The 24485-nt window shown below is 41.3% G+C and overlaps 5 protein-coding genes across 8 annotated transcripts; 2 read left to right on the top strand and 3 right to left on the bottom strand.

Annotated features, from left to right (window-relative positions):
• hmgxb3 (HMG box domain containing 3) lies at positions 1-11371 on the bottom strand. Its single transcript, XM_069719994.1, has 21 exons — positions 11204-11371; positions 10485-10637; positions 10164-10338; positions 8795-9301; positions 8550-8657; positions 8267-8401; positions 7949-8181; positions 7469-7581; positions 7289-7369; positions 7023-7105; positions 6784-6891; positions 6484-6624; positions 5817-6124; positions 5456-5583; positions 4592-4723; positions 4316-4500; positions 3970-4192; positions 3596-3732; positions 2662-2781; positions 2260-2469; positions 1-1935 (listed from the first exon to the last, which is right to left on the bottom strand). Exons 2-21 carry the CDS (start codon positions 10622-10624, stop codon positions 1342-1344), a joined length of 3861 nt encoding a protein of 1286 aa, XP_069576095.1. The 5' UTR covers positions 10625-10637; positions 11204-11371; the 3' UTR covers positions 1-1341.
• Positions 11146-14100, top strand: slc35a4 (solute carrier family 35 member A4). 3 transcript variants are annotated; one of them, XM_069719993.1, is made up of 3 exons: positions 11146-11282; positions 13095-13193; positions 13903-14100. In XM_069719993.1, the coding sequence occupies exons 1-3, from the start codon at positions 11274-11276 to the stop codon at positions 14098-14100; spliced, it is 306 nt and encodes a 101-aa protein (XP_069576094.1). In that variant the 5' UTR covers positions 11146-11273. The 3 variants fall into 3 exon arrangements, with proteins under 3 accessions (XP_069576094.1, XP_069576093.1, XP_069576091.1); XM_069719992.1 differs by lacking the exon at positions 11146-11282 and adding an exon at positions 12038-12706; XM_069719990.1 differs by lacking the exon at positions 11146-11282 and adding an exon at positions 12723-12805.
• A 581-nt stretch (positions 14101-14681) lies between these two features.
• On the top strand, positions 14682-16021 carry LOC138633632 (probable UDP-sugar transporter protein SLC35A4). The gene has a single exon (XM_069719987.1). The coding sequence runs from the start codon at positions 14683-14685 to the stop codon at positions 15658-15660; it is 978 nt and encodes a 325-aa protein (XP_069576088.1). The 5' UTR covers position 14682; the 3' UTR covers positions 15661-16021.
• Positions 16022-16033: 12 nt separating this feature from the next.
• golga6l9 (golgin A6 family like 9) lies at positions 16034-23001 on the bottom strand. 2 transcript variants are annotated; one of them, XM_069719989.1, is made up of 11 exons: positions 22845-23001; positions 22487-22615; positions 20931-21070; positions 20360-20571; positions 20200-20265; positions 19985-20111; positions 19761-19885; positions 18612-18731; positions 18266-18433; positions 16264-16414; positions 16034-16166 (listed from the first exon to the last, which is right to left on the bottom strand). In XM_069719989.1, the coding sequence occupies exons 4-11, from the start codon at positions 20423-20425 to the stop codon at positions 16093-16095; spliced, it is 897 nt and encodes a 298-aa protein (XP_069576090.1). In that variant the 5' UTR covers positions 20426-20571; positions 20931-21070; positions 22487-22615; positions 22845-23001; the 3' UTR covers positions 16034-16092. The 2 variants fall into 2 exon arrangements, with proteins under 2 accessions (XP_069576090.1, XP_069576089.1); XM_069719988.1 differs by lacking the exons at positions 22487-22615; positions 22845-23001 and having other exon boundaries at positions 19985-20081; positions 20167-20265; positions 20931-21160.
• On the bottom strand, positions 22474-24196 carry LOC138633660 (kinesin-like protein KIF17). The gene is made up of 8 exons (XM_069720027.1): positions 24159-24196; positions 23961-24015; positions 23811-23878; positions 23676-23726; positions 23406-23534; positions 23248-23322; positions 23083-23165; positions 22474-22615 (listed from the first exon to the last, which is right to left on the bottom strand). The coding sequence occupies exons 1-8, from the start codon at positions 24183-24185 to the stop codon at positions 22474-22476; spliced, it is 630 nt and encodes a 209-aa protein (XP_069576128.1). The 5' UTR covers positions 24186-24196.
• Between the last annotated feature and the right edge of the window lie 289 nt (positions 24197-24485).

Here is a 24485-nt window from a genome sequence, read left to right as displayed (position 1 = left end):
GAAGCTTTGTCACTCTTTAATGTTGTGTACAAGTCTCGTCATAATTATAAATACATCCATAGTGTGGCCAATGGTAATGCTACAATGGGCAATAATGTCTGTTGATTTGACAATGATTTTACCTTTTTCATTTAAGGTTTCATGACAATTACAACATTTTGTGGTAAACAGAGAAGTTGAACAGAGTTCAAGTGGTTCATTTCTTTACATTTGTTTATTTCATTCGCAGTTTAATTTACAGGGTGTACTGCTTCTACTACCACAGCATATCTACACAATGTCCATGGCTGCTTGGGTGTCTCTTTACCAACAGGTGTCCCTACTGATAACATTAGGTCTTAGCAGCCTCAATGCTTCATGAAACTTTTGTTAGCTTGTCTTTGATTTGAATCGCCATGCAAAGAATAAATGCTCTTTACTAATTACAACAACAAAAATTAACCTCTTTGAAATGCAGATAGATAAACTAGCATCTTCAGTTATTTCTTAAAGGATGCTTGTTTGGTATGACTTAAGACAACTGACTCAATGTGCCTCTGCATGCTTCTCCAAGACAATGGTGTCATGTAAACTAAAGCGAAGGCCACCAGCAAAGGTCCATCACCACATTATGATACACATACATTCAACAGATGCATATTTTATCGTCGCTTTCCGAAAGCACACATCAGACCAAAAGGCAGTGAGTGGCAGTTGAGAGGTAAAGCAGAAATGTCTCTGAACACAAAATGGCAATAAATACATCAGACCAGTCATGGTTTTAATATTTACATTTAGGCTTGAAGCAGCTCAGTTAATAAAAATACTGCTTACATTCCTGCAGTCAGAGGAAAGCACTGATTTAGGTTCATGTCACCCTCACATACATTTATTTACCTCCTGGCATCCTATTGGTAAAAAAAAAAAAAAAAAAAAAGAATACATACATTACATTCTTAGTCATTTAAGAACTTCGATATACAGTCGCCATCATCTTGACTTGTTCTCACACTCTTTGCGTTTAGCATCTTCATAGTAAATACTCCTGACTACTCTCACATCCAACACTTCTGCAAACTTCACTCTACATGATACATTTAGGGTGTAAAACCTGTTAAATATAACTAAACAGGCAGTTGTTTTCCTCCTCCATATTAACAGCGAAATACTTTCCTGCACTAAAGTGTCCTCATTATTCTGCACCGCATCACGTCCAAAGTCCCTCGAGTAGCGATGGCGTCTCTTGTTGCGGCTCCTCCTTTTTCTTCGCTGCCGTGTGCCGTGTTACCTGCACTCCTCTCTTTGCATGCAGCCATGTTTACATTCAGTTCGTCTCTCTGCCTGCTCTCTACCTGAGGGTTTTTACTCCGGCAGGACAACCTCGTATGTTACTGTCCCTTCCTCCTGTGCCTGTCCCTCCGTCCCACTTCCTTCATCTTCCTCTTTCTCCGTGTTGATCTGTGCCACTCCCAGTCGGTACAGAGCATCCCGGATCACTACCTGTCCAGGCTGACAGTCCTTCACAACTTGGTTTATCTGCTGGCTCACAATGTCTCTGCTGGTGAGGAAATCTACCAGACGATTGTACAGGTAGTAATAAGCTGTGTTGTTGAAAACCATAAGTTGTTTCTGTCCTCGGCTCACTGAGGAAGAGTCCTCAGATTTTTCTGCGGAGTCATTCTTGAATACATCTGCATGTTCTTTCGGTTCTGCCTCTTTGTAATCGCCCTCTTCCTTCTCTGTCTCCAGCTCAGCCACCAGGCTGACGTAGGGCTCCAGGTCTCTGCAGAGGACCACGGAGTGGTGCTCCGGAGCGGGAGGTTCCTGGCCTGCTCCTGGAGGATGGACCAGCCAGCAAGAGGAAGATTTTGTGATTGGGTGGACCTGCTGGTTCTCTGCCGCCAAGGACAGGTCAGCGCTGTACGGCTGGTCTTGTAGCTCAGCACATGACACAAACTTAGGGAGAAAAAAAGAGAGTTTGTCTGAGGCAGGGGCACACAGGACTTTTACCAAAGAAGAAGACATTACCTTTTTAAAAAAAATTTTTTTTTTTTAACACAAATAGATTTATTTAAAGCTTATTAATTGATCTAGATACAAACAAGCAGGTCAGTCTCACTAAAAATTCATTAAAAACAACAAACCTGCTTTTCCTCAACTTGAATCAACAGTTTCAGACATTAAATAACTTGATATGAAAACTAAATGATGGATTTTAGAAACTACCTGCAAAGGCTTGAGTCCTTCACCAGATTACTGGATTAGATTTGAATCACCCACCTCAGGTTTTTCAAAGGGGTCAGAGAAACAGCCCTGGTTCCTGCCCCACATCTGGGTTGCCAGGTCCGGGTACTGCATGTCAGCACAAAGCGCCACCTTACGAGCACAGTCACAAACGTAGACCGGAGGCCAGTAGCGGGAGGACAGCAGCAGGTCGACGTGGTCTCGAGCCGTCTCTCCTCTTACCAAGTATTTAGAGGAACACACCACCTGTGGACAGGGAGAAAAGACATTGCTCTCCAAAGTCTTTACAAACGCACGGGGGACCTTTGAGTTTCAACATTTGGGGGACTTTTAAAATGTTACGTTGCAACGATGGATGCGGCACAAGCTGAGGGACCGACGTTACTGGCTCACAAGGCTGGGTAGCTGGTTAAACAATGATAGGGCTGCTGTTTTTACCTTGTGGGGGCAGACCTTGCACAGCTTGCCAGCAGTGAGGTGTGCAGAGGGCTGCGGGGCGGTGGAGAGGCCGCTATGAACAAGTGTGTACAAGGAGATCAGAGAGGCCAGCAGCTCGTCCTGACAGGGAGACAGAGAGCATGATTTTACAGGGATTTTTAACGCAAACTCCCACACAGAGATTACAGACTAAAGCAGAGATTAAATGAACAAAAGTTTGGAGAAATGATGATAGAAGGGACCTTCTTTTCTACTGAACGCAAAGCAACTTGCTGAAATAGCCTCGAGCATGACACTGGGTCTACGAGCCCCGGGGTACAGGGCGAGGGTGGGGGCTTTTCAAGGAATCCAGAATTTATTGCGATTACTACGACTGCTCCATCAGCAATGCTCCAGCTAGTAATAACAGTCAACATCTTTGCTTCCAGTCATTAGCGTGCTATAGCAAAAAGGTAAGAGTATAACAAGCATAAAAGCACGTTCCTTCCTCGAATCCTCCTTCTCACACACACACACACACATTCTTGTTTCACTTTCCCAGCGGTGACACTCATTAACATAATGCCTTCCCTTGCCCCTTTCCCTAACCTTAACCATCACAACTAATTGCCTAAGCTTAACCCCTACACTGAGTTTAACCTAACTTTAACACATGATCCAAGTTTAAACCCTCAAGTTGCCTTTTAAATAATAATAATAATAATAGTAATAAACGTTATTTGTATAGCATCTTTCATAAAAGAAATGTAGCTCAAGGTGCTTCACAGCAATACAGCAGTATCTGTGAGGACCAGCAGAAACTTGGTCAACATGAAAATATAAAGGCATGTGTGCACACACACACACACACACACACACACACACACACACACACACACACACACACACACACACACACACACACACACACACACACACACACACGCACACACACACCCTTGGTGGAGCCTGAGGAGACACTCGCCCCGCAGCGGTCCAGGATTGCTCTCAACTCGTCCTCACTGTGATCGTCAATCTTGTCGAGTCTCAGCTGACCGTCATGAATGAGACGCACCAAAACTGATGGATCTCCTGGAACACATGATGGAAACTATCATCCTAAAACTGTTTTCACGGTTTACAGAAGTCCCTGCCAGCAAATCCGCATGACATTCACATCATTATAAAACAGTTATGGACCTAAATGCATTTTATCTTGTCCCACCTGTTTCTATATACAGTAATCTCTATGAATCTAAATATGTGTGATATTAGAAAGAGTCAGAGGGTAATGCATGTAAAAGATTCAATTAAATAGGAAGCATGTACCTGCAGGCTGCTGTATGTGCGACAGGACCTTGTCCTTCTCCGTATTGATAACGATGGGACCCCTCATCAGAGGGGGGGTGAAGGGAGCGATGATGGAAGCATCCACCCGGGTGATGGGAATGTCTGTGGGGAAAGCTGCTTGCTCGATAGCCTCACTCTCCATGGTCAGCCAGAAGTCATCCACATGTACCTCATCTGAGTCTGAAAACTCAGGCCACGTAAACTGCAGATTCACAACAGTGTGGAAAGAACAGGGTTGTGGTCAAAAACACACATGGCTGTAAAACAATCACTGCTAAATATCTCTATGCATGTTGTAATTTATATTTCATCACTAATCTATCACCTCCACGTTCTTGAGCTCCAGCACGTTGTTTGTGTATCGCTGCGCAATCTCCATCTTTGGAGCAATACCACAAATGCCGCAGATCATATCGTTGTAATCTCGTACTGTCAGACACTCAAAGGCCCAGTAGCCACTCAGGAGAAGCTCTTGAATTTGAGACGACTCATCTGGACTCAGAGCGTGGACTGATGCAGAGAAACAGAGAGACAGACTGTAAAAGACAGAAGCCGTTTTCAAAGTTCAGGAGAAATGCAAAGACTGTAATCCAGTATTCACCAGGATGATTGAGGACGTGGCCTAGTACAGTCCTGGTGGCCTGAGAGGGGGATTGGCCCAGTTTTATGTTGGCTCTGATCTTCAGGAATAAGTCAATGCTCACCAGCAGTCTGTTCCCAATGTTGAACAAACCTGTCAAAATAAAAACAGGAATCAAGGATTTAATTCAGAGAAATCTGGCTACAAGCCAAACCACAGTTTAAAACTCTTCATCGGGACAAGCTGTTTGTATGCCCTTAATACACTGTGACGGAGCTTTGCTATGACTATACACAAGACAAATATTGTCATTTGTGATCATTTGCCTGCATATGAAACAAAACAGTCATACAAGCTAATATCTTCTGAACTGCTTAAAGTAAGAGAACAGAGAGTTACTCTAAAAACACTGAAGAAAAAGATGATGACAAGAGCAGTTTTTGCATTACACTGCACTTTGTGCCATATAGCGTGTCTGAAACATGTATTGTTTACATTAAACTTCTAAATAGCAGAATAAGGTAGGCATCTTAATCTTAGAGTAAAAATTAATTGGCTGCTAATCATCAACATGTGAAACATTTTGAGAAAAAAGAAGTAGAAAAAACACTATTTATTGGAATCTTAAAATGTTGCATGTTCTACACACAAATTACAGATGTGGCGCCACCTTTTCACCAATCATAAAAATAAAAGGTGTCTGATGCACAATCACCTTAACCAGCATTAATCTTTGGGGTAAGTTGATAAATTTGAGACAAATAATCCCCAGAAGTATCCATAATGATAAACAAATGTACTGCGTGACCTCTAATTACACAGTGGAACACAGTGAATCAAAAGAAAATGAATTAATTAAATGCTTTTGTAAGTGGCTCTGTTTACCTGGATGCAGGTCAGTGAAGCTGTGAAGGGCCAGACACTGAAGGTTGAGACACACCTTGAGCTGGAGAGAGGCTGTCTGCAGCAGTGTTTCAGTGAGCAGCCAGCAGTCCTCCTGTCCTGCAACAGTACTACAGAATGCAAACAAAGATATACACACACACACACACACACACACACACACACACACACACACACACACACACACACACACACACACACACACACACACACACACACACACACGAGGCAACCAAACATCAACACAACATACTAGGATTGACGTAATAAAACCAAAAGCAGGACGGTTTGAATAATGAGAAGCCCGACAGCCAAAAAGTCACAAATCTCATGATCGTCTCACCTCTGATTTCCTTTGAAGAGAGGGTTGTTACACAGACCACAGTGAGTAGCTGCCGATTCATAGAACTGAGGCCACCCAGACTCAATCAGTGTCTCAGTCTCACTTTTGCCTTCCTGCTCCTGGTCACCCAGCTGCACCAGAACAATTTGGAGACTGTTGAGCTCCTGGATGAGGGTTAAAGTTTCCTGAAGCTCCGTCTCGTTCTCAGGAATCTGCAGGGAACTGCGCAGTAGCTGCAGAGTATTTTGCCGCTGAATGTCCCGCTGTGCAGGACTGAGAGTCTGGTACGGATCCAGCAATGTTTCAGACTGAGAGAGGAAAAACAAATAAGTAATCAGTGTAACCCAGTATCCACATTAAATGATGTTAAAGAAAATTTGAAGGCAAGAGATAAAAGTCCAGCAAAGAAAACAGATGAAATGAGGAATAATTTGGGTATATAGGCTACAAACATAGATTACTACTTTTGTAATAACTCACGACACGAAAATAGTTCTAGCACTACTAGTGAGACCAATAAAATAATTTTTAAACAACAACAAAAAAATCTTCCATTAAGACAAACAAAATAAAGACAATTACAAAAATAGCCAACAAATGGCTTGTAAGGAAGCAAAAGATTACATTCGCTTTGCTTGCTTGAAAGAGGGAGTAAGGTTTCTCTTGCCTTGGTGGCCTTGGTGCTCTTCTGGGACAGCTCACAGCCACATTTAGGGCACATTGCAGGTTTGTGCCTGTTCTTATACATATAGTCACAAGTTGGGTTCTTACACCGACCCCTGCCTCGTGCTGTAGACAGTCCCAAGTCCTAAAGAGGAAAAAGAAGAACATTCAAACACAAATTCATTCAACACAAATATCAAAGAACGACAGACATCCACAGACAAAAATTATACTTCAAACATTGAGTGTAATCTAATAAAAAAATAACATTAAGACAAAAGTAAATTGCAAGGAAAATACTGACAAAGCTGGACACTGTGTGCTGTTTGAAAGGCACGACTGACAAGATATTCAGTCTCTTATCAGTCAATGAAGACACAGCCTGGTTTCTGTCTGCTGGGACAAAGGAGTCCTGTGGACAGACAGACATGCAGAGAGATTATATCAGCATTTGCACTGTTTCTTATTTGTGTGTGCCTTCTGGTGTTCATTTGTGTGTGTGTGTGTGTGTGTGTGTGTGTGTGTGTGTGTGTGTGTGTTAACCTGGTTGGTTGTGGTTGGCGGGATGGTCTGCCCGAGCTGCTTTAAAGTGCTGGGTTTGAGACCTGAGAAATTCTCTCGAGGCACTGTGGTTAGAAAAACGATCACATCAGCTGAAACCTCAGAAACTACAATCACTTTCTCTCTAAATAGTGAAGGCAGTCTGGATAATAAGCATAATAATGTAATAAACATGTAATAAAACTGCATGCGAAGCTCAGATTGCATTTAATGCCAAATAATTTGAAATAATATCAAATGCACAGTACCAGTGGATGATCTATTGCTGTTTGTTCCGTGAAGTTTTCCTTTTTCAGGTGGGACAGTGATGATCTGAAACAAAGCACGGCCTAAAACACAAACACAAGCACGTATATGAATCCATGTTGTAACAGACTATTTTACACTGACAACGAAACATTACCTGTGTGTTACATGTTTTACTTCACCTGTGCTGTAGCAGGCAGGAAGGATGGGTCTCACAGGCCTCTTGTGCACAGCAGCAGTGCTCCTGTCCTGATTTTGGATTATGGCACTTTTAGGATTGTCTTTCACTTGTGCACTTTAACAAGAAAGGAAAAACACGTCAACTCAGAAACAAACTAGTATTCCATCCATATTTTCAGATTTACAAAAGGTGTTTGTGTTAAAGTTATATACATTGCAGCTCTACAAACAAAAATAAATGTAGTGAATGAGAAGAATAAATTAAAAGTGTGTATGGTTTTGAAAACTTAGAAACTTAATTATGGACGTATATACTGTCTACACTTAAAGCATTCATGCTCCCCTCCTCAGCCAGGGTACAACATGGGACAGCACAGATTATGTAGTCAATTTACTTCTGCAGCAGACTGAACACAATCTATTTTCAACTGCATGGACTTCAGCTCTGTTTACCCTTCACATATTATGGCAGTGGGACTCACTTAGTTTGAGCCTGTGGCTTGGTGCTGCTGCCCTCTGGTGGCGCTCCAGCTGAAGCTTCACGCTGCCTTTTGGAGCGTTGCTGAACTCTCCCACAGGTGTTTGTTTTACTGATATCAGCAGTCCCCTCCAGGACGGGTGGCGTTGGTGTTGCTTCACAGCTTTCGTTAGACTTGGATTCGGCTGTCCGTGGCGCATGCTTGGTTGCAGTCTCTTTCTCTTGTGTCCTCTTTGCCTGATTTATGAATGCCGTCCAAAGGTAATCGATATTAACCACAAATATTTTTTTTTACTTTTGTACAGGATTATTTGACACTTACAGCAGGTATCCATTTCCCGCCCAAGTGGCTCCCACATTCAGGACACGTCGGTGGCTTGTGGCGGGTGACATATATGAACGAACAGCCAGGATTCAGACACCTCCCTCGACCTCTCCTGGTATAAGTCTTCACAGACTGAACAAATGAGGAAAATATTCAAATTCATGTTGTTTTCTCAAATCTAGATGACGACATCCTTGATTTTCTTTTTTGTGTACAGACTCTATGCTTGCCGTTTTCAGTTTTAACATTTTAAAGTTAGAATACTAATGTGAGTGCTTACCATTTTATATGACGGTTTGGCCATTTGCTCTAAGCTGGCTCCTACAGACACCATCATCACTGGGCCCACAGAGCTTACACCTGCCAAAGACTTGGGCTCCAGCAGATTCTGGAGTGACAAAGAAAAACAAGCAAAACATTGTCTTGTGATCAAAATGGTGAGCTACATACATTTTACCTTTCGAGTCCTAATGATGAATGAATGTATGACTGAATGAAGATCGGAGCGGGATATCGAAGTCTTACCTGGGTGGGTATGATGGTAACCACCTGTGCAGTGTCCCCCAATTTCTGCTGCACCATCGCTCCACCACACCCCCTACTGGTGACTCTTGTCTCGTTTCCATTGGGGTAGACCACCTTTGCTGTGAACTCGGCACAGCCCTGCGAGACATGGGTGTCTGAAGAGGCAGTGACTTTAGATGGGAGGGAGGAAGAACAGGAGGGTGGGATTTCTTGGATGGCCATAGATTGAGTCACCACTGATCGTTCTTCTGCTATGTCATCAACAATAAGGTGCTCAGGAAGTTCCACCTCTCCAGCCAACCCAAGAGGTGTGAGCTGGGACTCTGGGGTAAGAGAGTCTGAGGGCAAGCCTCCTTCAGCTGGACTGTCCAGAGACTCAGCCCTCACCTCTGACTGAGACCCCCCTGGTTGGTGATTTGAGGAGCAGCCTTTGGACAAGAGAAAGTAGCTGGCTCTGGGTAGGATTTTGCGGAAACCTGGCAGGTGTTTGGAAGGGCTGAGAGATGACTGAGGGAAAAGCACAAACAACAAATTGTAAACAGCTTTAAACAGAATAATTCTGATGTTATACTAGACAGCAGTGAATCAGGCCACTGCTGAGATGAAGCAATAAAAAGCTGCTTTGTCTCTGCTGTGATAACTGAGGCTAATCGGTCACTTCCTTGTGACCTCATCTAACAGTGGTCATTACAAAGGAAATCAGCTCAGTTGAGCAGATGAGTTCCTATGCTTAATTATAAAGAAGGGCTCTGATACACTCAAGAGCTTTGACCAAATCCAGCACCGCATCATGGCAAACCTTTTAAAAAGATTGGGTTGACTGCGGCATTGTAATTGACTTCCTGCTGCTGGTTCTACTGGCGCAACAGTTTTGTCAGAATATAATATACATCATTATCCCTGCAGTGATTGACAAGGAGAAAAGGGTTCAGTAAATTCTGGCTTTGTTTAACTTTCTGCTAATTTCTTTTGTAAATAATTATTTTGTAGTTGTTAATATTGTCTTTGTTTGCATGTCCTCCATGTGTGTCAGCCACAGATGAGCTTGTTTGGCATCAACTATGATTGAGATTCTTACAGAAACTGGTAATTGTTGTTTAACTTCGAGCACATAAGATGTGATAGTAGTCTGATAGTTGTATGAATTGGCATGTGCATGATAAATGTTTGTATTTTGGATGAAGTTGAACAGGTTCATATGTACACCAACTGTCCTTTAAAACGTGTTAGTTCCTGATTCTGATTTAAGAAGTCACAGGAGGAAGGTTTACTGTGAGGATTCATGAAATGAAGTATCAAAAGGCTCCACAGCTGGTCAGATACACTGGTTTACTTATATATAAAAAAAAAAGTTAAGGATATTGCTTACTGTATCTAGGCCCTCCTTCTCCAACTTGGCTTTCTCCAGGTAGTAGCTTTTCTCAGCTACGCTGAGCCTTTTCCAGCTCTCACTGATACGTTTGTTTATCTCTGACTGCGGCATATTAGGGGTTCCAAATTGCATAATCTGGTGAACATCGAAGTAGTAGAGCAAGTAGGCAGACCTACAACACACAACAAATACAATGAAAACCAGTATATGACAAAGGGATAATCAGTTTTAATTTTCTTTTCTTTTTTTTTCTTTTTTGGGGGGGGCACATTCAATGTTTAAGACAATGTCAAATGCTCTTGAGGTTATGTACATCACCTGGGCTTCTTAGGTTTCTCAACACTATCTTCTTGAGCTTTGCTCTTCCTCTTTTTTGGGGTGGACACCTCCATTTGATTGTCAACGCTCTCCACCTCTTCAGTCACTTTCACAACCTCAAACACCTCCACTTTTTCCATGGTTTACAAAAATCTAGGACAAAGTTGAAAAATTGCATACGATTAGATTGTTGTTCATGTTTTAACCCTTAATAAGGGATTACAGTGGCGTTATGTCAAAGTTTCCACTCCTCTCCACAACACCTAAAACTAAAACAACTAAAACAGCAACTAAATTAGAAACATGCATTGGATTGAATAATATTTCGCATCTAATACCACAATGTATAAACAATATGATTCATCTTTCATCATCTTTAATGGAAGCACTGGATTTCCGAAGTTTATTATAGGACATTGTAGTTTTATCTCTGCTTCAGCTGGCAACAGACAGAAATAGATAGGCCTACTTATGCTTACAGCAGTGTAACTACAGGCTGCTGCTTGAATGTAACACTGCAGAAAAATATCATGCCGACTCGTCATGCATTTGGTTCATGGGTAGACCAATGGGGTAGACTAAAAAACACAGCTCTGGCATGCTAAAAAAAAAAAACCCAGGTCCTTCCCTGCCTTAACAGTAGGTTTAATGGCGTGTGTTCATACTGCCTGCACAGTCAGTCAGTTGTCCAATGAAATGCCTTCTTATTGAAGCCTTACCTCCGACGGCCCGAGCCTCTACAAACTGCTCTCAACAACCTTTCACAAGGCGCCGGAAACGTCAGGCACTATGCCGACGGTAAGCGATGCTTGATATGATCCTGTGCTTCATATTAAATCAAGAAGTGGTGATGCATAGGTCTCTGTAAAGCTGTAAAGTAGCTTCGTTTCTTGTCGTCTTGTGTAAAAAATAAAAAAAAAAAGTATGGCAGTTTGTTGCCATCATGGTCATCAACCAATCACAGGCCGGAATAAACCAGCATGGACCAATCACGGAAGACGTTTTTGACACGTGAAAATAACGCGTGCGTCCCGTAAGCTTTACCTTCAGAGTCCCGTTAGTGGCCGCAGGCGGCGCTGTTAACACACTTACATTTAAAAAGGACCGCATATGTGGTTGACTATTATAATGTAATAGTGGGATGTAATTTCGTACATTTACTCAAGTACTAAACTTAAGTACAAATTTGAGGCACTTTTACTTTACTTGAGTATTTCCATTTAATGTAAACAAAACGTGTCTACTTTGCCGCATGTCCCAGGCAAAATGTACTTTTTACTATAGCCTCCGTTTGTCTGAAAGTTTTAGTTCCCTGTTACTGTTAAGATCGCAGTTTGTCATCCCCTTTCTGTCCAGAGAAATCCACGGATCCCCAAATTTGGGGATTTCTCTGGTCAGCTGAAGGATTGGATGTGCAGGTTTATTTAGGCTACTTTTTAAGCTCAATAAACTGTTTTAAAACTAAACTGGATTTGCTGAAAAATTATTATTATTATTATTTTTTTTAGTTATTTAACTTTTTAGAGATACAAACATACATTGATACAACATAATCAATACAAACATATGATAATCTTATAGCATATGATACATTACTGTAGATTAAACTGATCATCAGCACACAGCAGTTACATGCTCATCAATTCAACCGTAATATTAACCCCAAAACATTACGCCATATATAATAGTAATACCCAGGAAGGGAGCATGCTGCATATTTCGTACTTTTACTTTTGATGCTTCAAATACATTTTGTTGACAATATTTATATAGGCCTACTTTTATTTAAGTGTAGTTTTGTATGCAGGAGTTTAACTTATAATAGACTATTTTCAGTGCCGTATTACACACAGCTACTTAAACTTAAATCCCAATTGTGATGGTATCAGTGGTACAAATTTAATTCTACTCAAACCTTATTGGACTGTTATTAAATAAACGCGTTGCGCCCTCGGTACTGTCTTGCAGTACGCAAACGAAAAGACACATTATTGAGTAAGTACAGCAAAAACAACGTTTTATCCAGGTTTCATACGTCTCCATGAGTTATCGCTGTAGTTTTATTTATTTACAAGCGGCGCCTCACACTTCCTACAAGACAAAACCGTGGGCCTAAAACACACAGCCACCTTTTCACGCCAGACTAATCGAGCAGAAGAAGCAGTTCAGGCGTACGAGTCAAACGCCGATCAACCCACCGAGCAAAAATGGCGGACGACAAGGTTAGTGTGGTTCGGCTTTAAATGTGTTAATTTCACGTGTTTCGTCAGATGACAACAGCTGCAAGAAGAGGACAAGAAAGCGGTGTCTCTCAGCAGCGGGTTAGCTCGATGTTAAAAAAATATATATATATTAAATGACCAGGACGAGGATGATTTCTAAATTGAAGTGGTCGGCCTTTGTTACGCTGCAAGTTTATTATTGACAACTTGGAGGGAGCTGTGTAGAGGAGGGTTGGTTGAATAACTAGAGACGCTCTTCACGGGAAACGCTGTCAGTAAGTTTAGGCTCTGTTGTGCAGCAGCGTTAGCTTTCCTCAGTTACTATTCTCGTTGTAATTACCATCCGGCTGCGTCCTAATCCAGTTTTGATGACCTGCTTTGACTTTAGGATCCTCTGAAACAGCTGAAAGATCTGACGCAGCTTCGGAACCAGCTGGAGGAGATCCAGAGGCGAGTAGAGAACGAAGTGGCCGCAGGAATACCTCAGGTGAGTTATTACAGGTGTCCAGATGAGCACCGCTGTCGTGTTTTCAGATTCAGCAAAATAAGATTGTTGGAAGTATACTTTAAGTTCTTAATTTAAGTATATATACATACATACAGTGGCCACTCCTCAATGAAACTAGGCTATAATCTGTTTGTGAAGTTGTCATGAAAAAAAAAACATAGGTCTATGCCTCAGTGTTATCTTCATTTAACTATTGTTGCCTCTGATGTTTGTCTCCTTAAATATTCTCTTGTGATTATTTTGTGTTGTTAAATTGTTGCCGACATGATGTTCTATCATTGACTGTGTGACACTAGTGTATTAAAGTACTTGAATAAAAGTTTAAAAAATAAATAACTTTGTAGTAGTTAAAGTCACCAATTTGAAAATGACTTGAGTAAAAGTCATAAAGCACTCTGGCTGCAAGAGAAAATTTGTTTCTTCCAATTTTATTTTGTAGTAACCAAGATAAGTATATATTTTATTATGGGAATGTGTAGTTAAAAGTGAAAGTTAACAGAAATATGTGAAGTGAAGTATGGATACTACCAAAAAAATACTTAAGAGCTGTAAATAAGTATTGTTACTTCCATTACATTACAGCACTGGCGATAAATCTGCCCCTATTCATACTACTTTACTTCTCTGTGCTGGGACTGTGCTAAAAACCCCGCTGTCATTTGTATCCTTATCTTTGTTGCTCTTGTAGGGAGGCTCTGTGTTGGGATCTCCTTTTCTGAAGGGCTTTCTGGCCGGCTATGTTATGGCCAAGCTCCGCTCTTCTGCCATCCTGGGGATGCTGCTGGGAACAGTCGCTGGCATCTACGCAGCACAGAATTATCAATTGCCCAACATCGAAAGGACAGTTAAAGAGTGCATGAACAATTTGAAAAAAGGACCAAAGTAATTTGGGCTGAACGTTGGACATAACGGGCACAGGAGGAGGAAACACTCTGGAAGCTGCTGGCTCATCGTGACAGGTCAGAGTTTAAGAGACTGGATTACAATTGTCCAACTGGAATTTCACTGGGGACTCAAAGAAAAATACTTTTTGTTTAATTTGTATTTTTTTTTTACCAGCATTTTTGTTTCAAGTTCAGTTAAACACTGCTAATTAATTTCCACTTGTATTTAATGTTAACACAACTGTATCTGCAAAGACTTTGTGCCTACAAGGTTTTAAGGTTTGGTCCTTCAGATTTCAGTTGCCTGGAGCAGCTATTTAGATTTTGAATCAGTCATGTGTAAAATAGGTCATATTTCCTAGAAATATTTCCTACACTTTTATTGTTCGCCTCAAAATGCATATACAGAGTTATACAAAGAGAATGGTGTATGTAAGTATTTTAATTCATATTGAAATGGTAGAGATTTCTAGCTGTTCTTGTTAAAATAGCCTGAAGTGAGAGTTTTTTTGTTTAGTTTTTTGCACTGTGGAGAGTATTCAGATTTGTTCGAAATTTAAATCTTTTATTGTGCGTCGTTGAGGATGATTGTGATTGAAAATGTGAGGCCCAGTTCCCCTGCAAGGATAAAGAGACACTGGGTGAAAAAGATTGAGTGGGTTGTTCTCTTGGGGCTGATGGTCTTCATCTATGGCTCTCATGCACCGCTCATCACTCTAACAAAGGTGGATGGTCACATCCCCTTCAACCCTTCCTCATGTGTTGTATTGATTGAGTTGGCTAAACTCCTCATCTCTCTGGCAACGCTTGTTCTAACGGGGGGTACATCAGCCTTACATGCTCCTCCACGTCTCTTCCTTGTGGCCCCCTATGCAGTCCCTGCCATCCTCTACGCCCTCAACAACAACCTGGTTGTCGTCATGCAGGCCTACATGGACCCAAGCTCGTACCAGGTACTCTCTAATCTTAAAATCGCCTCCACCGCCTTGCTGTACTCCATCTGTCTGGGCAAGAGGCTGCGGCCCACTCAGTGGTTAGCCCTGGGGCTCCTAATGCTCGCAGGGGTGTGCCACAGCTACAGCAGCCTGGATCTGGAGGTGCCTGAGAGGGCTGAAGCTGGCGAAGATCCCAGGCTTCACATCACAGCTTGGGGGCTTTTCCTCGTGCTGGTCTACTGCTGTGTTTCAGGGCTGGCAGCAGTCTACACAGAGAGCGTGCTGAAGAGCCAGAAGCTGCCCCTCAGCCTGCAGAATCTCTACCTCTACATGTTTGGTGTGGCCATCAACGTGCTGTCCTCCTTCTCTTCTGTAGCAAGTGACAAGAGCTTTCTGGAGGGCTACTCGGGTGTGGTTTGGGCCATCATTGCAGGACAAGCAGCTAACGGACTCCTGATGTCGGTGGTTCTCAAGCATGGCAGCGGCATCACCAGACTCTTCGTCATTTCCTGTTCCATGCTGGTTAATGCTCTAATGTCCTGGGCTATCTTGGGTTTGCAACTCACTCCCTTCTTCCCCCTAACTGTTACTATGATTGGACTGGCAGCTTATCTTTATTACAGATAGTCGAGTCTCCATCAAAGGAAGCGCAATTTAACACCAAAAGATCTCTCCACAGTTTTTCTGCCTTCTGTCTGTCTGCCTTCTTAGTCTCAAAACTGGACTTTATCCTCCAGAATCCATCACGTGTATTTGATTTGTAATCATGTTAAGTGTTAAGTCATGTTAGCTGATGCCTAATTTGACCATTTCAATCATATGCAGAAGTTGTTATATTGCAGGTAAATAGCTTGAGTTGAACATTTCTGAAGAGTGTTGCTATTGTCTTTTGGTTTTTTCCATTTTGCATCACATTCTCTGTCAAGACCTGTGTCAGAGATAAAGTGTTATACAACGTATTGATAACCAATAAACTGTCCAAGACTTATATTTATCCAGCCTTTATTTTTCACGAGTTACATAAAGCACACTGATCCACAAACATATTTGAATCTTGATTTATTGTTGCTGGGATATCAGGTCAGCCATAGGATCATGACGCACAGCTAGAGTATCCTTTAACTCTCCCAGTGCTGGAAAAATAAAAAAAACAGGAATTTTGGATGAGTTTAGTTTTCTTCTGTGATATTACCTCCCTGTTCTGGTAGAGGCTCGGAAACATGCACTGACCTTTACGGAGTTGTTTGTTGTCGGCCTGCAGCTGCTGGTTCTGGGCAGACAAGTAGACGGCGTCCTGCACGGCTTCCAGCAGCACACTTCTGTACCGACTCTCTGAAATCCTCCTCTGCTCCTCACTTACCTGACGAAACACTCTGAACACCTGGAGAGCGGTCAAACGGAGGAATGATGCAGGAAGGACAACAACTAAAGGCACTTTATGGAAGAATGTTATCAGGCAGCTAATTCTGAACAAACTGATGCTTATTCGATTAAATGGGTTGTTATGGTTTTTTATGGTGGGTTTTTATTTTGTTGTATCAGATGTAAAAAATAAACAAAATTCTGGATCTTTTGTTGGATCCGTCCCCCTGATGTTCAGCATTAATTGGCAAAGTCGTTTTTTTGTTTTTTTTTTTTTTTTTTTTGCATGGATTTTGTTCTAGATTCCCTCTGGTGGGAAAGACTTAAATAATGCTTTAAAATCTTTCAAACTTAAACTGTGATTCTGGGGCTCCGAATGCAATTAATCAAATATGATCTACCTAAATGCACTCCCACTGAGGACAACTGAATCAGTCAGTAGCATGACCCCAGAGGGGATGTGTCATTGCTGCATTAAATCAATCATCACTACACACTAAAATTAGTACCCAGCATTCATTGTATCAAACATTAGAAATGTTTCAGTGTTTACACGAGAGAAGAGAGCATATTTAAGAAATGTCCCAAAAGGTTCTTCAATATATCAATATATACTATATGGGATATTTTTTGAATGGTATTCATACAATATATCATTTTAGGTGGCACCATCTGGGGGTACCCAACAAATTATTTGATTCAGGTTTTAAGAGAAAATAAGGGCAGGCCTAAATATGAAACATTAACAAAGTGTTTACAGGCACGTTCTCATTTAGTTTAATCTTACTTGTAATATCTATGTTTTGTCATTTATTGTCTTTCAAGCTCACCATTAAAAAATTCAGCTACTATAATATACTCTATTTTGCACATTTTGTTATTGATACAAATGGTTTTAATGAGGCCGAATCAGAGTAACATTAAAACATTTGAGTGTATTCATGGTGAACCCACGCGGTCATGTCCTTTTCTGTGTTCTATAGAAATGTGGATATTGGGACAGATCTTGTATTATCAACCATTTTATCATACATTTCCAAAATTTGTAAATTGTGGGGTCATTAATACCTTGAGAGTCATTGAGAGTTGTTTAGGTCACATGTGGGACCCACCCAGTTTAGATAGGTGTCACTGGTGGATGACACCTCGGTCAAAATTAAAACATCAACACAGTGGACGGTAATATCAAGTTCACCCAGGAGGATATCAAGGGAAATATCGTGACTGTAATATTTGCATAATGTAATATTCGTAATGACATGGCTACAGCTATTCCTATTGGCTGAGGAGCTATGCTTAACTGGGAACAACCACTTTACAAGTGCATGGCACGACACGGAAAATTCAAGTCCTCATGGCAGGACTCATCCGTCCATCTTCACCTGAAGGACAAGGGACACTCATGTAAGGAAAGCAATCTGCATATTTGGTCCTCAGAAGTCTGATGGTTTGAAAGAGGAGTGAAGGAAACCAGCATTGCAAACTGGAAAGACCATCACTGAACATAAGATGTGGTCTAAGACACCACCTATCAGCCACTTGTAATGCAATTCTGAGATCGCTGCCAAGGAAAATAAACAACCATTCACACCAGGACCCTAACGACTCACATGATCGCCAGATGAACCCTAACGATCCACAGGATGGCCGGGTGGGTCCCACGTGTGACCTAGGCGACTGTCAACGACTCATGAGTTGTCATGTGTCAACGACCCCACAAGAAGTTAAAACCATGAACTCCTCTCCAGTCAGTCAGAACTGAAGAAGAGGTGAAACGTCTTCAAATCCAGTTGCCTTTGGATAACTCTTAAGATGAAGGGTGACACGTTATGTGAATCAGTGTTTTCTCACTAACCCAACAAACTCCTACCTGCAGGCTCTCCTCCTTCAGACACTGCAGCTCGGTTTGGTGTCTGTGATATTGATCCTGTAGGTCTCTCTCAGCCTGCTGGGCCTCAGCACGGAGGGCCTCTATCTGCAGCACCAGGACCTGCCTCTCTCTGGTCAGCACCAGCAGCTCTCTCTGAGGGCCTTCTGTCTAACAGAGCAATGGATGAAACCAGAACAAAATGCAAGGAAATAACAGAATTAAATTGCAAACGCAGTAGTTTTCACTGCCCCCCATAAATCTAAACTTTGCTTTAATTTGAACTGACTCAGCTAAGATAGATCACAAACAGAATAATGTTAAACAACACTGCATCTCATTATCTCACCGGTAGCTGTTCCTGTGCCAAGTCTCTCTCCATCTTTTCCACCTCCTCCTGAATTAATCTCTCATGATCCTCCTTAAGTTGCCTCCTCCGCTCCTGTGCTTTGTTGAATTCCAACTGAGACTAATCATTAAATTGGCAAAATAAAAGTCTTAATGTGGGCTGAATACATAAATCTTATTTAGAGGTTGAAAAGACGATTAAGTCAACTTTGTGCGTGTGTGTATGAAAAATACTGTCAGAAAATACTCAAAGCCTTTTGCTTCTTGCACACTTTATTATGTTGTCCTACAATCACAATGCGTGTAAGGACAAAAAAACATGAAGGAACTCACTGCTGACCTACACATTAAAACTGTGTCTAGGTATCGATCAGGTAAATGGTATGAAACCATTACTAAAGCTTTGAGTGCTCCCAGAAGCACAGTGGCCTCAATATTTGTGAAATGTAAGTTGGGAACAACCTGGACTCTTCTCAGAGTTTGTTCACCTTTTAACTGAGGTTGAAAGGTCTCGATTAGTGAGATAAACAAGAACTCAACAGTCACCCAACAGCAGTGCTTCACAAGTCCCTCTGCAGTGAAAATGATTATTTGGTCTGAAGAGACCAAAATTAAACTGTTTGGGCAAAAAGGCCAGCAGTGTGTCCACTGCTCACCACGTGGCTAATATCATCCCATGATATTAGTAAAGCGTGGTGGTGGTGGGTTCATGCTATGGGAATGCCTCTCAGCTACAGGGACAGGGAGGCTATATTTGCAGCCAAATACAAAGAGGTTCTAGAAATAAAACCTGCTCCAGAGTGGATGCAACCTGAGACTGGGGCAGCCTTCGGTGTGACAATTATCCAAAACGCACAGCAAAGCTTGGAGGTACTTATTCAAGACGTCTAAGTTGTAACTCCTGCCAAAGGGGCTTCTGCAAAGCACTGAATTAAAGATCTGAATACCTATATTAGGGAGATTTTTGATTTTCAATAACTGTTTTTATAAATGTTACTTAGTTTAGACTGCTAGGCAAATATGTCATGTTATCCATCTAATATTATATACAACAGAAAAGTGAGCAAAAAGTGAAGGGGTTTGAATACTTTCTGAATAATCTGTAGATATACAACATATAGAGTTTAAAATGCCAGACAATGTGCGTTACCTGTTGACAGAGCTGAGATTTCTCTGTAACGGTTTCACTCTTCAGTGCCTCCTCTCTGACGGCCTCCTTCAGCTGCTGGATTCTCGTTACCCTCTCCTGGACTTTTTCTACACTCCCTTTACCTTCTGTGAGCATGAAAAACACTCTGACTGGTCACACAATGGCCCAATGCAACAAAATTCCTTTTTTTTTTTTTTTTTTTTTTTTAAATCACAGCATATCACCTCTAATGTGTTCTTCCATCTCCTGTCTCAGCTGGTCCTGTAGATATTTCATTGTGTCTGTGTTCTGTCTTTGATTAGCGTGATGATCCCCTGAAAACTGCCGATTGCTACTTGAAGACTTTGATCTCTGACAAAATAGTGTAAAACATGGATATACAATGTCATAATTTTGCTACACTAACCTGTGAAGAAAAGCTTGTAATTCTGGTTGAAACCTTTAATTTGACTTTTATCTTCTCCGACTCTTCTCGTCTCTTCTCCCATGACTGATTCTTCACAATCTGTTGTGGAGATTACAGAATGCATTTTCTGCTATGAAATCCAATCGACTTGGTGTGAAAGCACTATTTAGTGTTGGGCTTCTTGTATCATTACCTGCAGGTTTTTAGTCAGCTCAGCTAGCCTGTAAATGCTGTGACCTTCATTCTCCCCCTGTGACATTATGGTGCTTCTTATATCTGTGATGCTGTCACGAATCTCTCGTTCAGTTTTCTTTGGACTCCAGTGACCAATGGTTGCCTTAGTTACCAAACTTCTCACTTTCTGGGCCAGATCTAAAGCAGAGAGTGTCTCATCATTGAAAAGACCTGCAAAGAGGTATAAAAGAGGATTATTTATTCATTATCTACACCCACTTCATCCTTAACAGGGTCACAGGGGACTGGAGTCTATCCTAGCTGACCTTGGGCAAAGGTGTGGTACACCTCGGACAGATCACCATTCCATCACGGGGCCAACATAGAAAGACAGAAAACCGTTCACACTTACATTCACAACTATGTCCAACTTAGAGTCACCAATTAACCCAACATGCAAGTATTGTGGGAGGAAAAGAAAGGCCCCAATTGAGATTCAAACCCAGAACCTTTCTACTGCGAGGTGACAGTGCTGACCACTACATCATTGTGCTGCCCATGTCAATGGTCAATTAGGTGTGGCCACTTACCTTGAGGGTTAATGCAGTAGATGAGGACTGTCCTGCTATTTCCTGTTAAGGCCTCATTAAGGAGGAACGGTAGGAGGTTGACGCTGGCTGTGGCTGCAGAATTTAGGACTTGGTCCACAGCTTTCACCAGTGGGCTGACTCTGGAAACATATATTCAAATACAGTATTAGCAGATCCCAATACAGTTGTGATGTTCTATGAAGCTGTGAGACTCAAGGGAGTGGTAACACGTGTCAAATGTGACTAAAAATGAAGTTATTCCATGACAGAAAATCTTGCAATGCATTGATCATAACTTTGTTTATGCAGGAGGTAAATGATGTTGTCCTCATGTTGAATTGACTTAATTATCAGGCCCTTCTGACTGCAGACATTTTGATTTGTTATTGCCAGAAAAGTAGAGCTTATGGGGTGAAGCCTGAGAGTTATTTCAGGAAGTCACTTTGGTCTACTACTGCATTCACATGAAATACCCTGCTCAATACAACACATGACCAACCTGCAACATATAGTATACAGACTTTTAATCATGCCTGCACACATCGCTCATTCAAAAGCTATACTGCTGCTTTCTGCCACAGTTGCTGTAGCTACTGACAGTATTTTGAAAGGCCCCAGCATCCAACTGTAGGCTCTGAGTGTAGCTTTACTTATTAGGAGAAGTTAATATTATCGCTCCACATTCCCAGCAGAATTGGACACGATGTTTCCTTGTGGGAGAAAAGAAAATCCAAGCCCATCACCAAACACTAATGCTGTACATATGCTATATTTAGACAATAATCTATTCCCTGTGAGGTTGGCTGACTGAAAGAACATTATTGGCATACTGTATTATTGGTCCATAGCGTTTACATGGACAACACTTGACTGATGTGTATTCTGTTCTAACATCTCTCACTCTCTAGTTAATCAGGAACACCTGCACTCCACTCAACTACAACAATCCATGAAACAATGCAATTGTAAATGTTTAGTAAATGAATTTTGTTCAAAAATGCAACTTATTAAAAATTTCCCTCTGAGGGATTAATAAAGTATCTATCTATCTATCTATCTATCTATCTATCTATCTATCTATCTATCTATCTATCTATCTATCTATCTATCTATCTATCTATCTATCTATCTATCTATCTATCTATCTATCTATCTATCTATCTATCTATCTATCTATCTATCTATCTATCTATCTATCTATCTATCTATCTATCTATCTATCTATCTATCTATCTATCTATCTATCTATCTATCTATCTATCTATCAACCTCTTAAAAGATGTGCCTCATTACAAAGTAGTACCTTGTACACTTTTAACAAAGCCCTGCTGTGCTATAAGTACTGAACATACTAAATTTGAAAATGTCCTCAGTGCACAGGACAGAGAAAAACAAATGACTTTGGTAGCAATCATTTCTCCAGATAAGGTAACGTGATTGTTGGGTGGCCACAATCATAGTGCTTTATCAGTGACGAGAACATTGGTAGGTTATATCACTTTTAGTTCCTCTGGTCGATATACTGTAATAGACAGTTCGCTGGCTATGTCACTGACCCCCTGAGGTCAGTCCTGCTGGCTCCACCTGCCAAGCTGAACAGCTGCAGTCTGCTGCGGCACACGACTGACTCTACCTCCTGTGGATGAAGTTCCCACTCGACAGCCACTGAGAACAGGGAACTACATCTGAGGGAAACACAAACACGATGACCACCTAACAAGTTCATTCATTCAGAAATGACACCGTGCAGAACAACCTGATCATAAAACACACTGTTCTCTGACAACATAATCACTCAGACGACGGTAATACACTCTCCTTCATTGTGATTAACCATTGGAATGAATCCATTTAAAGTAATTCTGTTTAAATGGATTAAATGGAGTTGTTTTGACCTGTGCTTTATTTGCTTACCGACTGGAAATGGGGCCTGCACTGGTCCTCAGTGTCTCCCTGCATGTTTCATACAGAGCAAAGGCCTCTTCTGCTGAACACACACACACTTCACATAGACCTCCTACAAGACTGAGAAAAAAAATGAAGACACATCATTTTGTTTACATTTCATTCTCTTAAATATACACAAGGTGTAACTTTTGAGGAAATAATCAATTCAAGTTTGTTTGTTTTTTTAAATTATAACATAGTCTACCCTCCAAGGACTGGATGTGTTACAACCTGTGGAGTCTGTTTGTTGAGGCTCAGGTGATCCACTGCACTGCCATCTGGATAAAACTGGCATTGAAAAGCATTAGTAGTTATCCTGTATATTGTGTCGAATTTGCTTTGTGGTTTGCCATTGCATAAAAGGACAAACCTGAAGAAATGAGGCAGAGATGAATAATTCCTCTTTCACTTGTGACTTTATACAACTGAACAGATTTTCCAGGACCTAAAACAGAATCAGGAATGAGTTTAATAATACAAAAAAATTAAATCTGGCACTCTTAGGTGTAGTTTGGTCTCAGGCTCCACCTGTTTAATGATACTGTAGTCAGTCAGAGCTCTGGTTGTCTCTGTGGAGGCTCCGCATATCAGCAATGCCCCATTAAAGCCACTGGATAGGGACTCAGTGAGAGGCTGCAAGAGTTCAGGGTGGAAACTCTGCAGATGTACATTCAGACTTTTAGTTTCCAGACATCACAGTATTTGTGAATAGATGTATAGAGGCTTTAGAAAGTGGAGTATAGCTCAAACTGAAAAGTTGCTGTGCTTAAAATTAGAGGTCAGAAAGCTCTTTTGTACCTCGATGTTGTCAACAGTCACAGCTTGGTCAAATGAGAAGGAATTTGCAACCTGATAGAGAAAAAAAACACATGTAATAAGTAAAAGCTTCTAGAAAGTAAATTAATAAATGTTGTCTGAAGCAGTGAGTTTTACCTCATCCATTGCCGATTTGTAGTCGACGCTGCATCCTTCCTCTCCGATAACGACACAGTCTCTGCCCTCTGTGCATTAAGAAAAACAAGATTTGAAGACAATTCCCCAGTGACAGCACAGCAAATGTACAGATGTTTGTCCTTGTTTTACCAGGGACTGTTGTTAGTACAACTCCCGCTCTGACTGATTCAGCTGCCTCACATATCTGTCAAACACAGACATCAGTGAGAGATGATCACAGACTCAAATAAAATCAGTCTTCACTCCCTTAAACTACATCATTCATATTATACACTATCACTGGTGTAAAAATCTATATATACTGCAGTATGGAGTAGATATACTTACAAGTGCGTTCATGTCCACAGTGGCCATCCTGTGCGTATGTCTGACACAGCCACTGGTTCACCCAGATTTCATTACAGCGGGCTGAATTATTAATCAGCCAGAACCTACTTTCACTGCTCTCAGTGATCAGGGTCCAGTTACCAAGGCTGACAGAGAGGTCACATCTCGGGTTAACAATGAGCAGAAATCATGTTGATATAATTCCCAATCACCTTTGTTTCATTTTATGTAACAGAAAAAAAGAAAGATGATTTGGAGAATGAGTCATGGTGACCTAGATTTTGGTGACATACAAAAATTGTGACAGTATGATTAGAAACTGATAAA

This window comes from Brachyistius frenatus, unplaced genomic scaffold, assembly GCF_029030835.1.
Source record: "Brachyistius frenatus isolate BFR_SWC_R1_liver_20210118 unplaced genomic scaffold, ASM2903083v1 Contig_229, whole genome shotgun sequence".
Classification (NCBI taxonomy): Eukaryota; Metazoa; Chordata; class Actinopteri; family Embiotocidae; genus Brachyistius; species Brachyistius frenatus.
The sequence above is the reverse complement of the archived record's forward strand: the minus strand, read 5'-3'. Positions and strand labels throughout refer to the sequence as shown.

Coding starts and splice junctions, on each gene's coding strand:
- LOC138633660 (XM_069720027.1), bottom strand. CDS start 24,185: ATGGCCACTGTGGACATGAACGCACTT. Junction 23,323..23,405: donor ACTACAGTATCATTAAACAG/GTGGAGCCTGAG, acceptor ATTCTGTTTTAG/GTCCTGGAAAATCTGTTCAG. Junction 22,616..23,082: donor ACACATCCAGTCCTTGGAGG/GTAGACTATGTT, acceptor TGTTTCCCTCAG/ATGTAGTTCCCTGTTCTCAG.
- hmgxb3 (XM_069719994.1), bottom strand. CDS start 10,624: ATGGAAAAAGTGGAGGTGTTTGAGGTTGTGAAAGTGACTGAAGAGGTG. Junction 4,501..4,591: donor CCACGTCCTCAATCATCCTG/GTGAATACTGGA, acceptor TCTCTGCATCAG/TCCACGCTCTGAGTCCAGAT. Junction 1,936..2,259: donor ACCCCTTTGAAAAACCTGAG/GTGGGTGATTCA, acceptor TTTCTCCCTAAG/TTTGTGTCATGTGCTGAGCT.
- LOC138633632 (XM_069719987.1), top strand. CDS start 14,683: ATGATTGTGATTGAAAATGTGAGGCCCAGTTCCCCTGCAAGGATAAAG.
- golga6l9 (XM_069719988.1), bottom strand. CDS start 20,425: ATGTCACAGGGGGAGAATGAAGGTCACAGCATTTACAGGCTAGCTGAG. Junction 20,082..20,166: donor TTACAAGCTTTTCTTCACAG/GTTAGTGTAGCA, acceptor AGCAATCGGCAG/TTTTCAGGGGATCATCACGC. Junction 18,434..18,611: donor TGGCACAGGAACAGCTACCG/GTGAGATAATGA, acceptor TTGCTCTGTTAG/ACAGAAGGCCCTCAGAGAGA.
- slc35a4 (XM_069719990.1), top strand. CDS start 12,755: ATGACAACAGCTGCAAGAAGAGGACAAGAAAGCGGTGTCTCTCAGCAG. Junction 12,806..13,094: donor GCGGTGTCTCTCAGCAGCGG/GTTAGCTCGATG, acceptor CTTTGACTTTAG/GATCCTCTGAAACAGCTGAA. Junction 13,194..13,902: donor TGGCCGCAGGAATACCTCAG/GTGAGTTATTAC, acceptor TTGCTCTTGTAG/GGAGGCTCTGTGTTGGGATC.